The sequence below is a fragment of the Lepisma saccharinum genome, chromosome 1 (assembly GCF_977018435.1).
Source record: "Lepisma saccharinum chromosome 1, izLepSacc3.1, whole genome shotgun sequence".
Classification (NCBI taxonomy): domain Eukaryota; kingdom Metazoa; phylum Arthropoda; class Insecta; order Zygentoma; family Lepismatidae; genus Lepisma; species Lepisma saccharinum.
In genome coordinates, this window is record NC_139229.1 from 74306604 (window position 1) to 74323851 (window position 17248).

At 40.8% G+C, this 17248-nt stretch overlaps 1 protein-coding gene across 1 annotated transcript; it reads right to left on the minus strand.

Moving 5' to 3' along the window:
• Positions 1–8623: 8623 nt before the first annotated feature.
• On the minus strand, positions 8624–9166 carry LOC145983873 (histone-lysine N-methyltransferase SETMAR-like). Its single transcript, XM_083116944.1, has one exon. The coding sequence runs from the start codon at positions 9164–9166 to the stop codon at positions 8624–8626; it is 543 nt and encodes a 180-aa protein (XP_082973070.1).
• Positions 9167–17248: the final 8082 nt, after the last annotated feature.

Sequence of the window (17248 nt, forward strand, 5' to 3'; positions counted from 1 at the left end):
GGATATTACGTATACTAGGAAATTACAGACTGATATAAACAGGGTTCATATGTGGGGTGTAGAGAATGATCTCAGGTTTAATATTAAGAAATGTTCATACATGATATTTACCAGAGCTAGAAATAATGTGCGAGATGATAAGTATGTTATTAACGGTGAATTTGTAAAAAGGGCGAATTCCATTAAAGACCTAGGAGTAATTATTACGCATAATTTTACTTTTACTGAGCATATTTCTTGCATTACCCAGAATGCCTACAGGAATCTTGTATTTCTAATAAGAAATGCTAAAAGCTTAAATGATATATGCTCTTTGTGTATGCTCTACACATGTTTAGTTAGAAGCAAATTAGGTAAACCAAGATGTATGTATATATATATATATATATATATATATATATATATTATCTGCCTATGTTTGTGAATGTGTGTGTGTGTGTAAAGAAGGAAGGAGGGAGAGTGTGTATGCGCGTACGTACAAGTTGTATTTAAATGAAAATGTAATATTTTGATATTACCTTCTGTAATTGGAGACTTGTTGTTGAAGGGAAATAAATAAATAAATATACATAAGCATACATGTGGACATATACATATAAAACTTTATAAGTTATACACACACATACACACATGTGTGTTTGTTTGTTATGAGATGACCGTAAGAAATGAATAATTTACAAACCCAGACTTCGTTATCTTCGGAATTCCTGCGCGTCCAACGTCCATCTGAGTCAGAGAGATTTCAATGCTGCAGGACATTGACTGAAAACCTGCACAATTCATCGGTGTTTAAATTCAACTGCCTTTCAGTGTTGGGTTTTTGCATAAGAAAAGAGAGACCAGTTTTTTCCATGTAGAAGAAGAGAAGAGAGAAAAAACAACCGAAACCCAAAACCTAATGGGAAATCCCAATGACGTCATAATTATATGCAAGAAGAGGATGCGAAGACAGAACCACGATTCCTTCTCCACAAAATAGTAAAAGAAGTCAATCCTTAGACATGATTGCCTCTGCATCAGAAGAAAGGAATGTTGAGAGAATTGCAAAACGGATAAGAGATACAAGACAAGTTTCAAGAGCATATCGCAATCCTGAAGGCAGTGAACTTGTGAACTGTTGAGTTGCGCTGTCTGTTTCCTGTTCACCAATCCACGTTCAAAGTATCACTTTCATAGACCTTATAGTGGTGATTAGTCCTACTCTGTGCACAGTAACGGATTAAGGTGGGTGCTATTGATGCTGCAGCATTAGGCCCATTCCTGAAATAGGCCAAGATGAAAACAGACGAGAATTTTCCGAAAGCTGAACAGTTTTTTTGCTATACTAACCTGAAAATAAATCTTAGAATGAAATTTGGAGACCCAATTTTGGACGCCTAGACACAGCTTTACTTATTATACAGTTACTATTATTCCTTGCGCTGTGACGTAACTATAACGTCGTTAAACAGTTTACTTAGTAATTTAGCTGCGTTTTTTGCAATATCTTGGCGATTGTTGCCACTTTATTATTGTTTGGTAAGTGCGACGTAGTACATTTTTCACCTTGAAAGTTTGTACGTACAGAAAAAATCGACGGTATTTCATTGTTAGGTTTTGACGTGACAGAATCAGGCCCAATTTCGTCTTAATCCGGCCCTGCGTGCCATGTCTAGATATTTCACAGTGTTCGGGAAGATACTTTTTCCACTTAAATGTGTTACAGTTACTAATTTTAAAAAAGTAATTCAGATACAGTTGCTGGCACTTGAATAAATAACTGTAAGCTACTTTTGCCATTACTTTCTTCAATTAATGAACATCAATTGTAATAAAATGAATATACACTATGAAGCCTTATGTATGTGTTTTCTTCATGTCATTGGTAGACGATATAAGTCTTCATATATAAATATTATTACAACAAAAATAAGAAGCCTCTTTGGCGCAGTGATCAGTACAGCTCGCTACGACGCCAGGGATCTCGGCCTGATCTTTGTGAATGTCTCAATTTCATCATGTCATCACTCATCCTCATGATTAGCCAGAAATCTCAGAAAAGCGAAATAAAGCAAAGCGTATCAAGCTACGGTGTTTCTGCTGTGGATCTGGAAGACGAAATTCGAAGTCCCTGACGATTAACAATCTACACACGCAAGTCCTACCTCAATCCAGTGGCTGGTTACCAAGAGAATGTTCCGCGAAGCTCACAAGAAGATGACTTGTGTATAAGGAGTTCCAGTGCGCTGTCAAGGTTGCAAATTATTTCTCAGCTATCGTCTTCTTTTTTTCTTACATGTCCCCCCTTTTTTTTCACTTCTCAGCATACGCAAACCGTGACCTCGAGATGAGACTTTCATGTCGGATGTTATCATTTAGATCGGTGTATCTTAACTACGGGCAGGGAATCGACATCTAAAAAATGAACTTACGGACCGCGGTATCACGAAGATTGATAGCCAATGATCTAAATGACTCGTGGGCCTTTTGTTGGCTGATCCAGATGTGTTTTTTGTAGTTAACTCATTAGTGCGTTTGCATGTTCACCACGCTAGGCGTAGCTCTGGAAACACAAATGTTTACATCTGCAAGTATGCATTTTACCACCTTTATCGTGATATCATTCACAAGATTTGGATTTGATCTGCTTTATTTTACTTCGCTTTTTGTGACACTTTTGGCTAATTTGCGAAGATGGGATGAGTGATGATATGATGAAATTGATGAATAGACACTCACAAATATGCATGCCCAGACCAGGATTCGAACCAGGGACCCCTGGCGTCGTAGCACGATGTGCTAACCACTCCGCCACAGGGGCCAGCATCATTCACAAGAGTTGTAACGATTTGATTTAGGTTGATTCAATTTATTCTACTTCGCTTTTACGCCGCTCTTGTGTTAATCGCGAAGATTAGCAGACCTCCGTGGTTTAGTGGCTAGCACAGCGCTGCGTTGCCAGCAGTCCTGGGTCGAATCTCGGCCTGGGCATGGGTGTTCTCTCAGTGTCCCATCAATTTTATCATCTCATCACTCATCGTCGTGATTAGCCACAAATGGCAGATAAAGGACGATAAATAGAGGTTCTTCACTGCAATGCTCGGTTTTAAACAGCTTTAGGATTAGAGTTACACGAGAATGAACCATGCCAACGTGTTTCTCTTGAAATTGTACTCCATTTTCCTATTTCGCAGGCCCACATTACCGTTAAACAAACTGAAGTTGAATCCAAGATGGCGGACTTCAAGTTAGCCGCCATATTGATTACATACCCTATCTCAGGGGTTCCCAAACTTTTTCGTTTCACGGCGCCCTTAGTGTTTCAAGCTATTTCTGCGGCGTCTAAGTCCGAATGTAGGCCTATCTAACACTTGCAACGCTTAGTGAGTGTGGTTAGTTTGCTTCAGAATTATTTTACATGTAAAAAGTACTAAATAAGGCTACATTGGAAGTAAGTGTCATTTCAGTGAAAATATTGGAACATTTCGCGGCGCCCCACTGCTCTATCCGGTTTCCTCCGCTTCCTTGTATGACGTATCGGTATGTTCTACTCACGTTATCACCATGCGTACTTGATTTAAATGGGTCCTTGCATGCTTACGGACCAGTATGTAAATCAGCTGGATCTATTTAGTTGGAGCAAAGCTCTTCACAGATTCATTGCCATTGCTTTCTGCAAATTATTTCTTCCTTCTTAAAATTAGGTTATCCCCTCTGTAATTCTTCTTGTTCTACCACTGAATAAAGCTTGAATCACACGTAACTGGATTTCCAGTAGGAATGGCCTAGTTGGCGCTGGACTGGCTACCCATTTGCTAGTTTTCGCCTCCTCACGCGATACTTGTCACCGAGATTGTCGATAGACTTTTGTTCTCATATGACATTACACAGAGCAGACAATCTGTAAAGATGGACGAGCAATTTGAAGAATGTTGTAGGAGAATTACTGCTTTGTGCTTTTATTAAAAATTAAAAAAGAAAAGTGTGGACTAGAAATTGGGTCGAAAAAATATGGTAATCAATACGTACCGAACAAGCTTTTTAATTAACTCGGGTATTCACATCCATACATGCGATTCGCAGGATTCATTCACATTTTTTTTAAAAAAAGCAAACATTTAATTTAATACACTTGTAATAATAAGGATTTTCATTTTCGGCTAATCATATTTGTCACGTACACATCTCATGAATACCTAAATATTAATGAACTGAACACGAATGCACTGCACGTCATCTCTTTCCCTTTTTTCTTATCGAGAGAAAACAGCCAACACTCGGAAACCACAGACAAAAACTTCCCTTTGCAAGCTCACATGGCCAAACTTTGCTCTGATTGGCTGTTCGACAGAATCCAGTCGAGGAAAACCAGTGGCAATTAGAACATGTCCTATTCCTCCAAATCAGTCAAGCAGCCAGCCAGGCAGCCATCACATCAGGGTAGCATAGGCGTGCGCACGGGGGGGTGGGGGCAAGGTGGGGCAGTTGGCCCCCCTAATCATGGACGTCCATAGATTATTTTCCTCGGAGAAACAAATAAGGTATTTTTCCATGGTGCTTATTACCCCAATAATAGTGTTGCCCGCTTAAAAACACCACTTGAATTTGAAATTATCGCATTAATGTATACTTTTAGGGTGACATTCGATTTCTAAGTGAGAGGTGTGGCCATCCTTGCCCCCCTTCCAGACGTACATGTCCCTTCTACATTATTGTACTTTCATCTAGACATTTAGTGGAGAGGAATCTTCTCGCCTTTATTAAACGATATTATACTCTTAAACAAAATTAAGTATTTTTAAACCGATTAAAGTTCAAAGCAACTACGGGGGTAGTGCTGTGGAGCAACCACAGGGGGACAATGGGCATTGCCCCTCCTCAACCTTGGACGGAAATCAATTCTGGGGGGTCAACATTGAGGTTTAAGAAAGCAAGACTAGTAGAATCTAAGTGTAGCAGGAGAAAAGGATACTCATGATGGAATTTGTTTTCTCGCCTTCCTTGCATTATTTCTTCCAGACGCCCAAGAGCACCTGCAGGGGGACACAAAGGGGCAAGTGTCCCCCTCGATATCAAATTTTATACAAATAAATCTGCAGTTCGTAAACTTTTTCTTGCTCGCTTCGCTCGTATTGTCTGCTTTTCTTCCAGTCTTGTCAAGTTCAGGGCCGTAACTAAGGGGCGGCGGGAGTGGGCTCTGGGCACCGAACGATCTAAATTTTAAAAAAAATGTAAAAACGAATACCATGCCGCCCCGTGAAATTGTTTTGGCCATATTAAATCAATATTGTTTTCAGTTTGCAAAAATTTGGATGAAATAATTTTCTTGCTCGCTTCGCACGCAATTTTATTGTTTTCTGTAATGCATTGTAAATTACCAGACAGAGAAGTTATAACTCCTAAGTACTTCAGACTCTTGCTACTAAACAGTTTGGTTTGGAGGAAATGGAGCGCGGCACATTCCAGACAATTTATTTATTCATTATGTTGTATCTATGTTGCTGCATTCATTATATATGTGTACACACACACACACACACACACACACACCCACACACCCACACACCCACACACACACACACACACACTATGTATATATATATATACACTCATGAAACTAAAACATTGAATAAAATTAGGTTTTTCTTTCCCGACTGAACTTTCATCAACGCTTTTGCTCCCCCCCCCCACCCCCTAATCAGAGGGTCTGTGTACGCCTATGCAGGGTAGGTAGCCAGTTCAACGCCAACTAACTAGATATCCAGTTCCATGTGATTCGGCCTTAAGTTTAGTAACCTCTGAAATTTAGTGCTACCATCTGTTAATGTCCTTATAAAGTTCGAAGTCCTTTAATTATAATTGGTGGTTAATTGTTATAATGATGTTTATGCTATTGTTCATACTATGTTTAGCAGCAACCGGATATGCGTCATTCAACTGGTTTGTAGCTTCCATGCTGCCAAGGTGAACGGCTCCAATGCATCGCTACCCGCCATCTTTAATGCTGTAAGAAAACCCGGAGGCAAGAAGCCATTTTTCTGCGCCCACAAGACTGGCAAAAGGTCGAGAATTCCCAACCACGAAATCCGAGCGGTTAGAGTCTTATTTTTCTATTTGTGAAGACAACACAAGGACTTGCACCCGTGACCGCAAGTGTCTGTCCTCTTCCGTTTCGTTCCCCGATAGCGCAGTGGTAGCGTTGTCGCCTTGTAATCAAGGAGTCCCTTGTTCGATACCCGGTGGAGGCACATAGTGGTTCGGATCCCACTTTAAACTGTAGGTCCAGTATGTATGCCTTACAGTGCATAAAGTGGACTTAAAACACCCAATCAACCAATCTTCCGTTTCGCTATGCTTATCGCATTGGTTTATCCAAAGATTAATTTTTGTTATCTGATGCCGATATTCTGCCACTTTCGGCTAATCTCGAAGAAGAGTGACGATTAGATGGCATATTACGTACGTTTAACAACTCCCACTATTTATATCCTTTCTTAGTTCTTTTGCGGATATTAGTTGTTATTTTTACGACAATGTAATGTACGAGGGAAGAGTGAAAAGTGTTGAGCCTCACATGGAAGGAGTGATGCTAGGAAGTTAAAATTTTGGAGGATGTAAGGTTTGAGTTTTAGGACACTCTCGGCTAAGTTTTATGAAATTCACATGTTTTCTTCTATTTTTTAGTCAGGTTGAAAATGAATGAAGTGTCAGAGAAGAGAGTGGCAGACAGGGCCGTGATTCGGTACGTCTGTCGGCAAGGCCTCACTGCACAGGCTCCTTTGGTCGAGTGTGCCTCAGAGAAGGTATTCTGTGGCGAGCAATGGCGAGGAAAAAGTTGAGGACAGAATCAATCCGGGAGTGATTTCTTTTTGAAGCCATGGTCCTGATAGGGGAACAGTATTCAAGAATAGGGGAGATAAGGAATTTGTAAAATATGCTGATGGATGGTTTTGGATTTCAGTGAATCTGTACAGAGAAGACGCATCATTCCAAGCAAGCGAATACCGGCAAATCTTAAACACGGTCGCAACAGGATGCATGCAAGTAGGGGCACGGGGACTTCTCAAACACTCTGTACGAGATACTAAGAATCCGGTCGTAAGTACTCATTTTTAAAGAAACGAAAACATTGTCACATGACTCGGTGCTAGTGCTACGGTCCACCATAATTATGAACCAGTTTCTTGAAGAGAAATTACTGTTTTCTTTGGAATACACACCATGAAACGCGAATTGCTTCCAGTAAATACATAGTACTTCCCCACACTGCTAAAATTACGTAACGAAACAAATGGAATGACGATGACCTTGAATTCAGTCCAAAATAACCTGGAGCTTCCAGGGGGGAGGGAGAAGCGAAAAAAAACTGGAAACTCCAGGAGGTTCCGAGAGGTTGGTGAACGGAGTCCTGCGTGACTAGATTTCCAGTCCACTCGGGCCTTAGAGGAGAGATGGGGCATGGAACACAGATTGTCTCAGGTCATGAAACATGGAATTTCCACTCTGAAGGTGGCGTTTTTCTTTATGCCAATCGCTGCTCGTTCCTTGGACTGTGTAGACAGCACGATTGGAACATATTCGATTCGTTGCACTCCGTACCCTATGTGTTGTTCACCCTCCAGAGTTAGACTATAGCGATGGAAAACTTCATCTTCCATGAGCATTGCCAGACGTTTTTATGCTTGAAACAGAATCAAACTTCCGTGGGGGAGTGGTTAGTAATTCTCCAAATTGTTATAATTGTCATGTCCCAGATTCGATTACTCACAAGATCACAGAATGCAAAAAAACAACCATAGCATGGCCAAAATTAAGAATAATGCTCAGTACAATTTGTCGTACTTCACCAAACCAAGTACTATTAGCAAAATACATGTTTTTTTTTTTACCAGAGTTTCATTTTTTTAAAGTACAAAGCAAAAATCAATTCAATGGTTAATAGCACAATACCTAATATTTTTATTTCCTACAGGGAAAAATTATAATTATTTGGACTTTGGACTAACTCTAATACAAGAATATGACCAAATGTCTCAGACTATAGAAAATTACATTATGTCAACTTTTTAAAGGTAATTTATGAATAAAACAATTTGTATTACTTTTGTAAAAAAAATATTGCAATTGTATGCTTTAAAAGGGAAATTAAAGAAAGGAGTGGTTAGCACACCGCGCTGCAACGCCAAGAGTCCCGGGATCGAATCCCGGTCTGGGCATGGATATTCTTTGTGAGTGTCCCTTCATCAATATTATCACTCATCCTCATCGTCGCGATGCCACTTTTGGCTATTCGCGACGATTTCCTTGGTACAACAGCTGTTTTCATACAATTTTTAGCGATTAATACAGAGCGGGGTGGGTCTAAGTTAGTTAATAGATCATTTCCGTCAGTAGCGGAGATTTGGTTACAAAATCAGAGGGGAACGTCAAGGACAGTTTACCTTCTCTTGGTAGACAAGGTTTAGCAAGAGGCCATACTACGAGGGTAAAAAGTGCGTCTCGCATAATCGCCGCCACTAGTTGTTGTTATATCTCTATTCACATATCATATTTTTACCTGTTCATGTAATAATACTCGTAGTACAAGGTAACCAAAAAACGTTCTTGCCGTTTTTGATCAAAGAATGTCACATACTGTTAGTCCTCAAAGTAATCCCCATCGGCATCCAGCACCTTTTGTAACATGCCTCGAGCTGCGCAGTGCCCTGGCAATAAATCCCGGGGTCTCGGACGGAAAGAAGTGCTTGAGTGCTTGCCGCAAGTCTGCCTCATTTGCGAAGGATTTCCCACGAAGGTGGTTGTCCAGGGAATGGAAGAGGTGATAATCTGTTGGCTCAAGGTCTGGGAAGTACCGTGGATGGTACACTGTCTCCCAGCAAAGTCGCTGTTTGGTATCCCTGGCCAACCGCACCACATGCGGCTTGACATTGTCGTGAAGAAGCAGTACACACTTGCGATTAACCAATGCTGGCTCCTTATGCTTCTGTGCCTGTTGCGCACGTTGCAACTGCTGCGAGTACAGGTCCCCAGTGATGGTTTGGCCCGTTGGTAGCAGCTCATAGTGCACCACTTGGTGACTAGTCCACCATACAGAGCATGATCTTGCATGGGTGTGAAGGTGGTCTTGTGGCGTGAGGCACAAAGTCCCGTGTTGACAACCAATGTCGGGCACACTTGGGAGTGTCATATAGGACCCACTTTTCGTACCTGGTGAGCACTCGACCGAATATGGGTGTGTTGCTGTGCCCAAAAAACAACGAGAAACATGCTGTCACTCGTTGTTGCTTCTTGCCTTCTGACGGTGTATGAGGTACCCTCTTGCTCAACTTGAACGTCTGATGCGTGTGCAGTCTGGATGTTTTATCGGAAACCTGGAAGTGGTTGGCAAGCTCACCACACCTTACGCTGCTGTCCTCCTGTATGGCTGCCTTCAGGGCCTCATCATCCAGGACCTATGGTTGGCCACTGCTGGGTTCATCACAAAGTGACAGATCTCCCAACCTGAACTTCTGGAACCAATTCCTATTGGTGCGTTCATTCACAGCATTATCCCCAAAGGCTTGACATATTCGGCGACTTGATTCTGCTCCGGACAAGCCAACCTTAACGTCATAAATTAGACAACTCCAAACTAGCTGCTTCAACGCTTCCATTTCTCTTCGCCCCTGCTCAAGCTATGGCTGCTATGAGTGCGCAATGTGTCTGTATTGGGTAAGACCAATGTCCCCACTCCCACCCTGACCACTTTTCCGGCACGTGGCACACATATTGTCCTATCAGTGATCACTTCTTCCCATGCGATGTTAAAAACGGCAAGAACATTTTTGGTTACATTGTAATAATAATAATTAGTATTATTAATTGACCTTTTAACATTATTAAGATATATATTTATCTTATTATCATATTAATTATAAAAGTTATTTATGTGTGAGACACTTGGACGCTTCCTGAAATATATAAGTTCAAGAGACATGCATATTTCTGGCTGTCCATCTGATGCTGCTCATAGAAAAGCTCACTAAACCTCACTTAGGACAGGTTCTAAACCATGTACCCATTAGACCTGAGGTAGAGCCCTAAGCACAGGGCTCTTATAGGAGGTGAGTCCGCATAATTAAAGCAGGCACTGGAGGGATGCAAAATATTGCAAAAAATAGCTTCAAGGTTATAAGAAGTGCAGTGGAACGGAAGCGGTTGTCCTTGGACATTGTAGATGTTGATGCCTGTTGTTTTTAACATTATTCATTGCGTAGGTATGCATCTTTGGCTACAGTCATTCGACTTGATCTGTTTCAAACCTACAACTCCCAATTAGCTAGGATTGGAATTTCTATACGAACGTCAAACCTCTATCTCGAAATTTATTATTCTCTATTCACTGTAAGATTGAAGTTAATATAAACAACCACGTGACTTCTGATAAATATGTGGCAGTTCTCTTGTTCATTTGCCCACCCATGAATACATTGGTTGTAGATACAGAAGTCACAATATGAAGTCCCACAACTTCAATATTAGCAGCTACGTTGAGTGGTGTGATTTGGCGCATGCGGTATATTCCTACGCGCATAGCTGTTATTATATTTATAATATTATAAATCAACTAGATTTCATATACTTATATTTCCCTTGTATTCTTTTTTTACTATTATTGTGCACATATTGTTATTGGTGTAGATGTGTTAATAGTGTCTTGAAAGAGAGAGAATTTGATTGACTGATTGATTTTACGTCGCTTTTCTGCCACTTTTGGCAATCACGAAGATGAGGACGAATGATAATGTGATGAAATTGATGAATGGGCACTTGTCAAGGAACACCCATGGTAAGGGTGGGATTCGAATCCGGGACCTCTGGCTTGGAGTAGATGTGTTAATTGTCTCTTAAAAGAGAGAGAGAGAGTCAGTGCGACATTCACAAACACGCACATGCCGACCTCTGTGACAGAATGGTTAGCACATCGCGCTACGACGCGAGGGGTCGTGGGTTCAAATCCCGGGTTGGGCACGGGTGTTCTTTGTGAAGTGTCCATTCATCAATGAACCGCGGTGGTCTAGTCGTTAGGGCGACTGACTGCCACGCGGGAGACCGAGGATTGATTCCCGGTGGGTGATCTAAGGTCGGAATATTTCCGGGCTTGTCCCCGAACAAACGGCTCTGGGGCTCACCCAGCCACAAATAAATGGGTACCTGGGAGCAACCCTGGCGGCCAGAGCGTGGTACTGATCACATCACCTCTAAATTGGCCGAGATCGAGAATGTATGGGCCCCTAACCCCACATATCCTAAATCAGCCTTCATGGCACGGTGCTACGTGCACGGGGAACTTTACCTTAACTTTACCATTTGTCAATTTCACTCATCATCACAATGAGTCAAGAGTGACAGAAAAGTTACGCTAAAAAAAATCGAATCAAAATCACGAGAAAATAAAAGAAACAGGCATTATTCTTCGTTTGTATGCGTTTTCGATAGTATTCTTAGAAGAGTATATTTGATCTCAAAACCAATTTCTTGTCTTTGTTGTTATGACAAACACTCCTCCTCCCCTGATTATCTTTGGTGGGTATGGGGGATTTTATCCCTCCAGGATTTCGCTGTCAGAAAACATCACCCACAGCGATTTTCAATGCCATTTTGATGTATCGCAGACAGGTAGAAGGGGAGGAGATTTGGGTGACCTTACCAAATCGCAAGAACATGACTTCCCACGTTTGAACCACATGTTGCAAACACGAGGAAGGAAACAAACAAACCTTCAAGGTTCCTTTCCGTGTCCGATCATCTATCGAGGCGCGGTCATTAGGCTGACCTAGACGGCACTTTCAAGGCTCTCCGCTTTGTAACATGTGTTTAAAACAAATAACAAAAAAAAAAAGTGATTCCCCGCAGTACATGCCCCATTGAGATTGCAATTTTCAGTGTTTATTGCACTTATGAAGGTTAGAACAGCAACACCACAGATACATGTGGTAACAGGCTGTACGTCCATACGTCGAGGGGCCGTTGTTAAAGAGGGAAGGGAGCGGGTGGAAGTCACTGCCCACCGTGATTTCCATGTGGTCCCAAAATATCTTAGAACTGATGACTGCACAGAAATGATAATCTGGACTGGACCTACAGTTTAAAGTGGGAACCGAACTATTATGTCCCTCCACCGGGTATCAAACACGGAACCCCTTGACAAATGTCTTAGAGAAAATTTTGATTTAATATAGTTTCATTAAAAAAAAAACTCCGAATTATTTAAACGTTTTGTACTTCCTATTTGGTTTAATCCCTTTTAGATATTTTACTTGTTGGAATATAGACTGAGTGCAATACAAGCCTAAGAGTGTGTCTCTTGCAAGTATTCGAAAAATACTGAATGTGTAATTTCGTATCTCATAAAGATTAATCTTTGATCCTACACTTTGCTGTCCATGTTATATAATTGAAATATCCTCTTCTTTTTCATGCATGTATTAGGGAGGAATACATAGTATATTAAAAACTACTAGCTGCTACATATTAATAAAACTTCATATGTATGCAAGTTTTAATATCTGATGTAATGAATAATAGTAGTATATATATATAAAAAACTAAGCTACATTCCATGGCACAACAGCTCCCTGAGGTACTGGGCCTACCAAGCTCCTTAACATAACTGTAGAAAGCCTCATATATTTATATATAATGGATGGATGGATGGATGTGAAACTTGGTCCCTTACATTAAAAGAGGAACATAAATTAAGAGTACGTGGAAATAAATCCTTGGAAAAATATATGACCTAAAAGGGATGAGGGGACAGGTGAGTGGAGAAGGTTACATAATTTAGAACTGCATAATTTGTGTTCATGCCCAGATATTATAAGAATAATTAATTCAAGAAGACGTACGTGGGCAGCCCATGTGGCATAAATGTGAGAGGAGAGAAGATTCTTGCTGGTGAACCTGATGGTAAGAGACCTGTAGGAAAGTCAAGACGAAGATGGAGAGATAACCAAAAGGAAATCGGTGAGGATAGAAAAGATTGGATTGATCTTGCTCAGGATAGCGGCAGCCATAAACCTTCAGGTTTAAGAAGGCTAGAGACTTGTGTGTATATGTACAAATTTGCCCCACCCTCATGCATATCAATCTTTCTATGTTCCTGCACACGTATACATTCCATGGCAGGGATTACCGAACCGTCGTTGTATTGGTAACATGGTAACATCCTCGCCTTGTAATCGAGAGGTCCCGGGTTTGATCTTCTGCGGAGGCACAATGGTTCGGATCCCACTTTAAACTGTAAGTGCAGTCCCGATTAGCTCGCTTTCTCCTGGCACGTTGTAATGCACAGGTGACATTTAGGCTTGCTACTTGACTATCGATATAAGCCGGACCCTTTGGCCGAGTGGTTACCATTCCCGGATTCGTATCCCGCTCGGGCTTGGTTGTTTGTGAATGTCCATTCATCAATTTCATCATTTCATCACTCATCCCCATCTTCGAAATTAGCCAAGAGGCACAAAACGCGAAGTAAAATAAACTATATCAATGAATCAATCAATTGACTTTCGATATGTAGTTCATAAAAGCGCGATATATTTGCGCTTCCCTCTCTATAACCAGCACAACTTATAGTATCGGCTGGGTTCAAGGTCTAACAAATTAAAGTGTATGAAACATGAAGGCGGGGGTTGTTCGCTCAACTCGTTCATCGTTCCAGTAATTGTTGTGATACTAGAGGTGGATCTTGTCAAAACACCGCACATGAAGTTGTTAGTCCAGTCCAGACTGCAGTCTTCAGAAAATTCATGATAGGCTACCTCGGGGTAACGTCATCACCGAAATGGTGCTTCTGTAGATGTTAGGATACATGGTAGCAATGTACACCTCACACCTTTCAAAAACATAAAAGATTAACATTACAATGTGTTATTTCACATTTCGTGTTTTCGTCAAAAACGAAATATGCATGCCCCTACAGATTACATTTGGTATTAAACGTAATGGTCGCATATTTCAGGCGAGTAATACAATATCTGCAGATAAGTGAATAGTTTCTTTAAAGGCTATTGCAATAAATCTCCATAAACGCTGATATGCTAATTAAACTTCACACAGAGCTCAAATTGCCTCAATCAAGGTTGATCCACTTTTGGTTCATCAATTGACATAGTTAAACGTAGATGAGTGGCCGCGGTGGCTCAGTCGGTAACGCGTCTGACTACCATGCTAAAGGTCCCGGGTTCGATCCCCGGCCGGTTCAAATCCGGGAACTTTTCTAACGGTGTAGTAGGCCCCGGCGCCTACCCAGCGTCGAATAACATGGGTACCTGGGGGAAACCCTGGGGGGTAAAGGCGGTCAGGGGCGTGATGCTGATCACATCACCCCCACTCACGACCGGATCAAGAAAGTGTGGGGCGTTACTCCCACACCCCCTATACGCCTTCATGGCGTGGTGCTATGCACAGGGGAACACTTTACCTTTTTTTTTATATGAGATGATCGCGATTGATCTTATCAAATGACGTATTTTTGGATCATCACATGGAACAGCAGCTTTTATCAATTTCTATGTGTTTAGGCGTATTATGACTATAAGTCTCGTCAATGTAATTTGGGATGTAACGATTTAGTGCTTAATACGAGATGGCGTCGTATGTATCATTATAGCGTAATTCAAGTATCAACGTATGATTCTTACTGTTGGTCACACTGGATGGTCATGCGAGATTGTCCTTGACTGTATATATTTGATTTATACTGAATATTTGTTCGATATGAGATTCACGGTGTCGTTAAGACATTTTCTAATTGTTCGAATGTATACATAATTGTTAATTAAGAATGTTTATTCGTTGGTAAATTTTACTTTAAAATCCATCATGGCGGCACTCAAACTATGAGTTGTCAGGTGGGCAAGAGACGCCTGAGAAAAAAGTAGTATTGGCGCTGTGGACAGAAAATAGTGCGACTGTAAATTTAAATGTTTCGGTCTCCGTTTGTGGTTCAGTGATAATTACAGAGTATTATTATATAAATATAATTGAGAAACTTGTCTGAAGCGTTAAGTCGTAGTAATCTTGTTTCTGGAACAATTTGTTTGTCCAGTAAGTGGAAGAGAGGAAGAAGTTGCGTAAAACGAGGCGCTCTAAGATTTGCAATTTGACAGATTTGTGGCTAATTATTAGCTGAGGAATTTCATATTTGACAACGAAATATATTGCTGTTTCGTCGGCACGAATCTATGTAGATGTAAAAGTGGCTATGGCGAAGATTTGACTGTGTTGAAATCAGAGTTTGCACGGAGGGTTCCTGATTAGATAGTGACTGAAGACACTACAGTAAGAGGTAAGCGAGCAGGGGCGTAGGAGTGCCTACACCCAGTATACACGGTTTAACGGACATCGCTGTAACGACAGCACATACGGTGTTGGAACGTTCAGTGAACATCTTTACTCCTTTGAATAAAATTCTGTTTAGTATCAGTTTCGCAATGTGAATTGACAATGATAATGGGTTTGAAAAACAGCTGCAAAGAGCTTCAAAACAACACCAAGGTCGTATTTGTGGGACTACCTAATACTAAGAAGAAGCTATTTCACAAAATTGATGAGAACCCTTTTTTGGCAGATCTTAAAAATCTGAAAACTAAGAATTGTATTTAGAACCATTCTACCTTAGCTGTATTTAAATTTAATTACGATGGGACCACAAGTTTTTTTTTTATTTATATTATCTCAAAGAGAGCTGTCACCAAAACACTGGCACTTTTCTTGTTCTCACGACGATAAAAAAATCGAAGGCAAAGGGCAAAAAAAAAATTGGTTACCATAGATTAAAGCAGAAAGCAGAATTGAATAACCTGAATTTTGATGTAACTCTTAATTTTCATTTAGAGTCCATACTCGAATATCCATGATTTTTACCCGACAATAGTTCCTGAAATACACACTTCACTGCAATGCATTACGTGTGTTGCTTAACTCTACGTCGATTGGCGAACTTGCTATTGAAAGGTTTCTATTGAAGTGTGATCATCGCCGTACTGTTAGTCAACACACATAACGCATTGCAGTGAAATTTGTATTTCAGGATGTAGGTGTCATTGCAGTGAAATTTGTATTTCAGGATGTAGGTGTTCTATTTTTATTGCCGGCGACTGTACCTCGAATTTATTACGTTAAGGGCATGCGGTACAGTCTCCGCTCGGCCTTTTCCTCCGAGTCAGTGTTGCCAACTTAGCTCTCTTGGAGCCAGATCTGGCTCTTTCGTGCACTCGTTTGACTGTGAACTGGGGCGCCCGCCCCCGTGCCTCAGTATGATACCATCACTGGTTCCGGTCCACATAGACCAACTTTTGGCATTATTGTACATTTTGCACGTGACGTGATATTGTTATATTGGCTGCGTCGCCCCACCCCCTCTTATATCCCCAGTTCCTTTCTTTAATAGCGCCGTGTTGACGTGAAATTGCCATAATATTGTTATCAGGGAATCTTTTATTTTCCATTTCGTACGACCATGAGATGGGTGATGCTTCTGGATCTAGATGGTGACAACTAAGAATAAATTGTCATCAATTTAGAGTTAATGGTAATAGCAGCGTCCCACCCCTTTGACAACTAACATTACTCTACGAAGCACTTCGTAAATCTAGCTCTTTGAAAGGCAGTTTTAACTCCATTTAAGGTGAAATTTATCTCTTTTATGCGCACCAGATTTGGCAACACTGCCAGGAGGCAAGAAGAAATACATTAGGCATATGGGAGCATTATTTGATTTGCAATCTTGGGAATATCAAACTTCCGATGGAATAGAAAATGTTATCAACGGGAAGAGGGCAGTTTGAAGAAGTAATTGCCCAGCAGAAAGTCAAACTCCCATTGATTAGCCGTAACTTGATGTTGAAGTTGATTCCCCATAAGGAATACATGGGATTCCGAAAATTCCTATTCTTCATATTTTCAAATATCGTGTCAAGCTTAATAATCAACATAGAAAAACTCTTCCACTTGCAACATGGAGAGAAATTCAAACTGTTGATACACCCAGTTTTTTTTTTAGTAGCATTGCCCATTCGGGCGATATAGAAATAAATGCACAATTGGTGCGTAACTGTACCTCCTCCCCTTAATGAGAAAGCACACACATTTCTTCCCAAGCTGTAGAGATAATAGTAGTAATTAACCACAGAGCATCTTAATTGGAAAATGCGTTAACGTCATAGAAGAAGAAGGGCTCTCATTAAGAAAACGTCAAGGCTAAAATTATAATGGTGCAGCTCGT

Coding starts and splice junctions, on each gene's coding strand:
- LOC145983873 (XM_083116944.1), bottom strand. CDS start 9,166: ATGACACTCCCAAGTGTGCCCGACATTGGTTGTCAACACGGGACTTTG.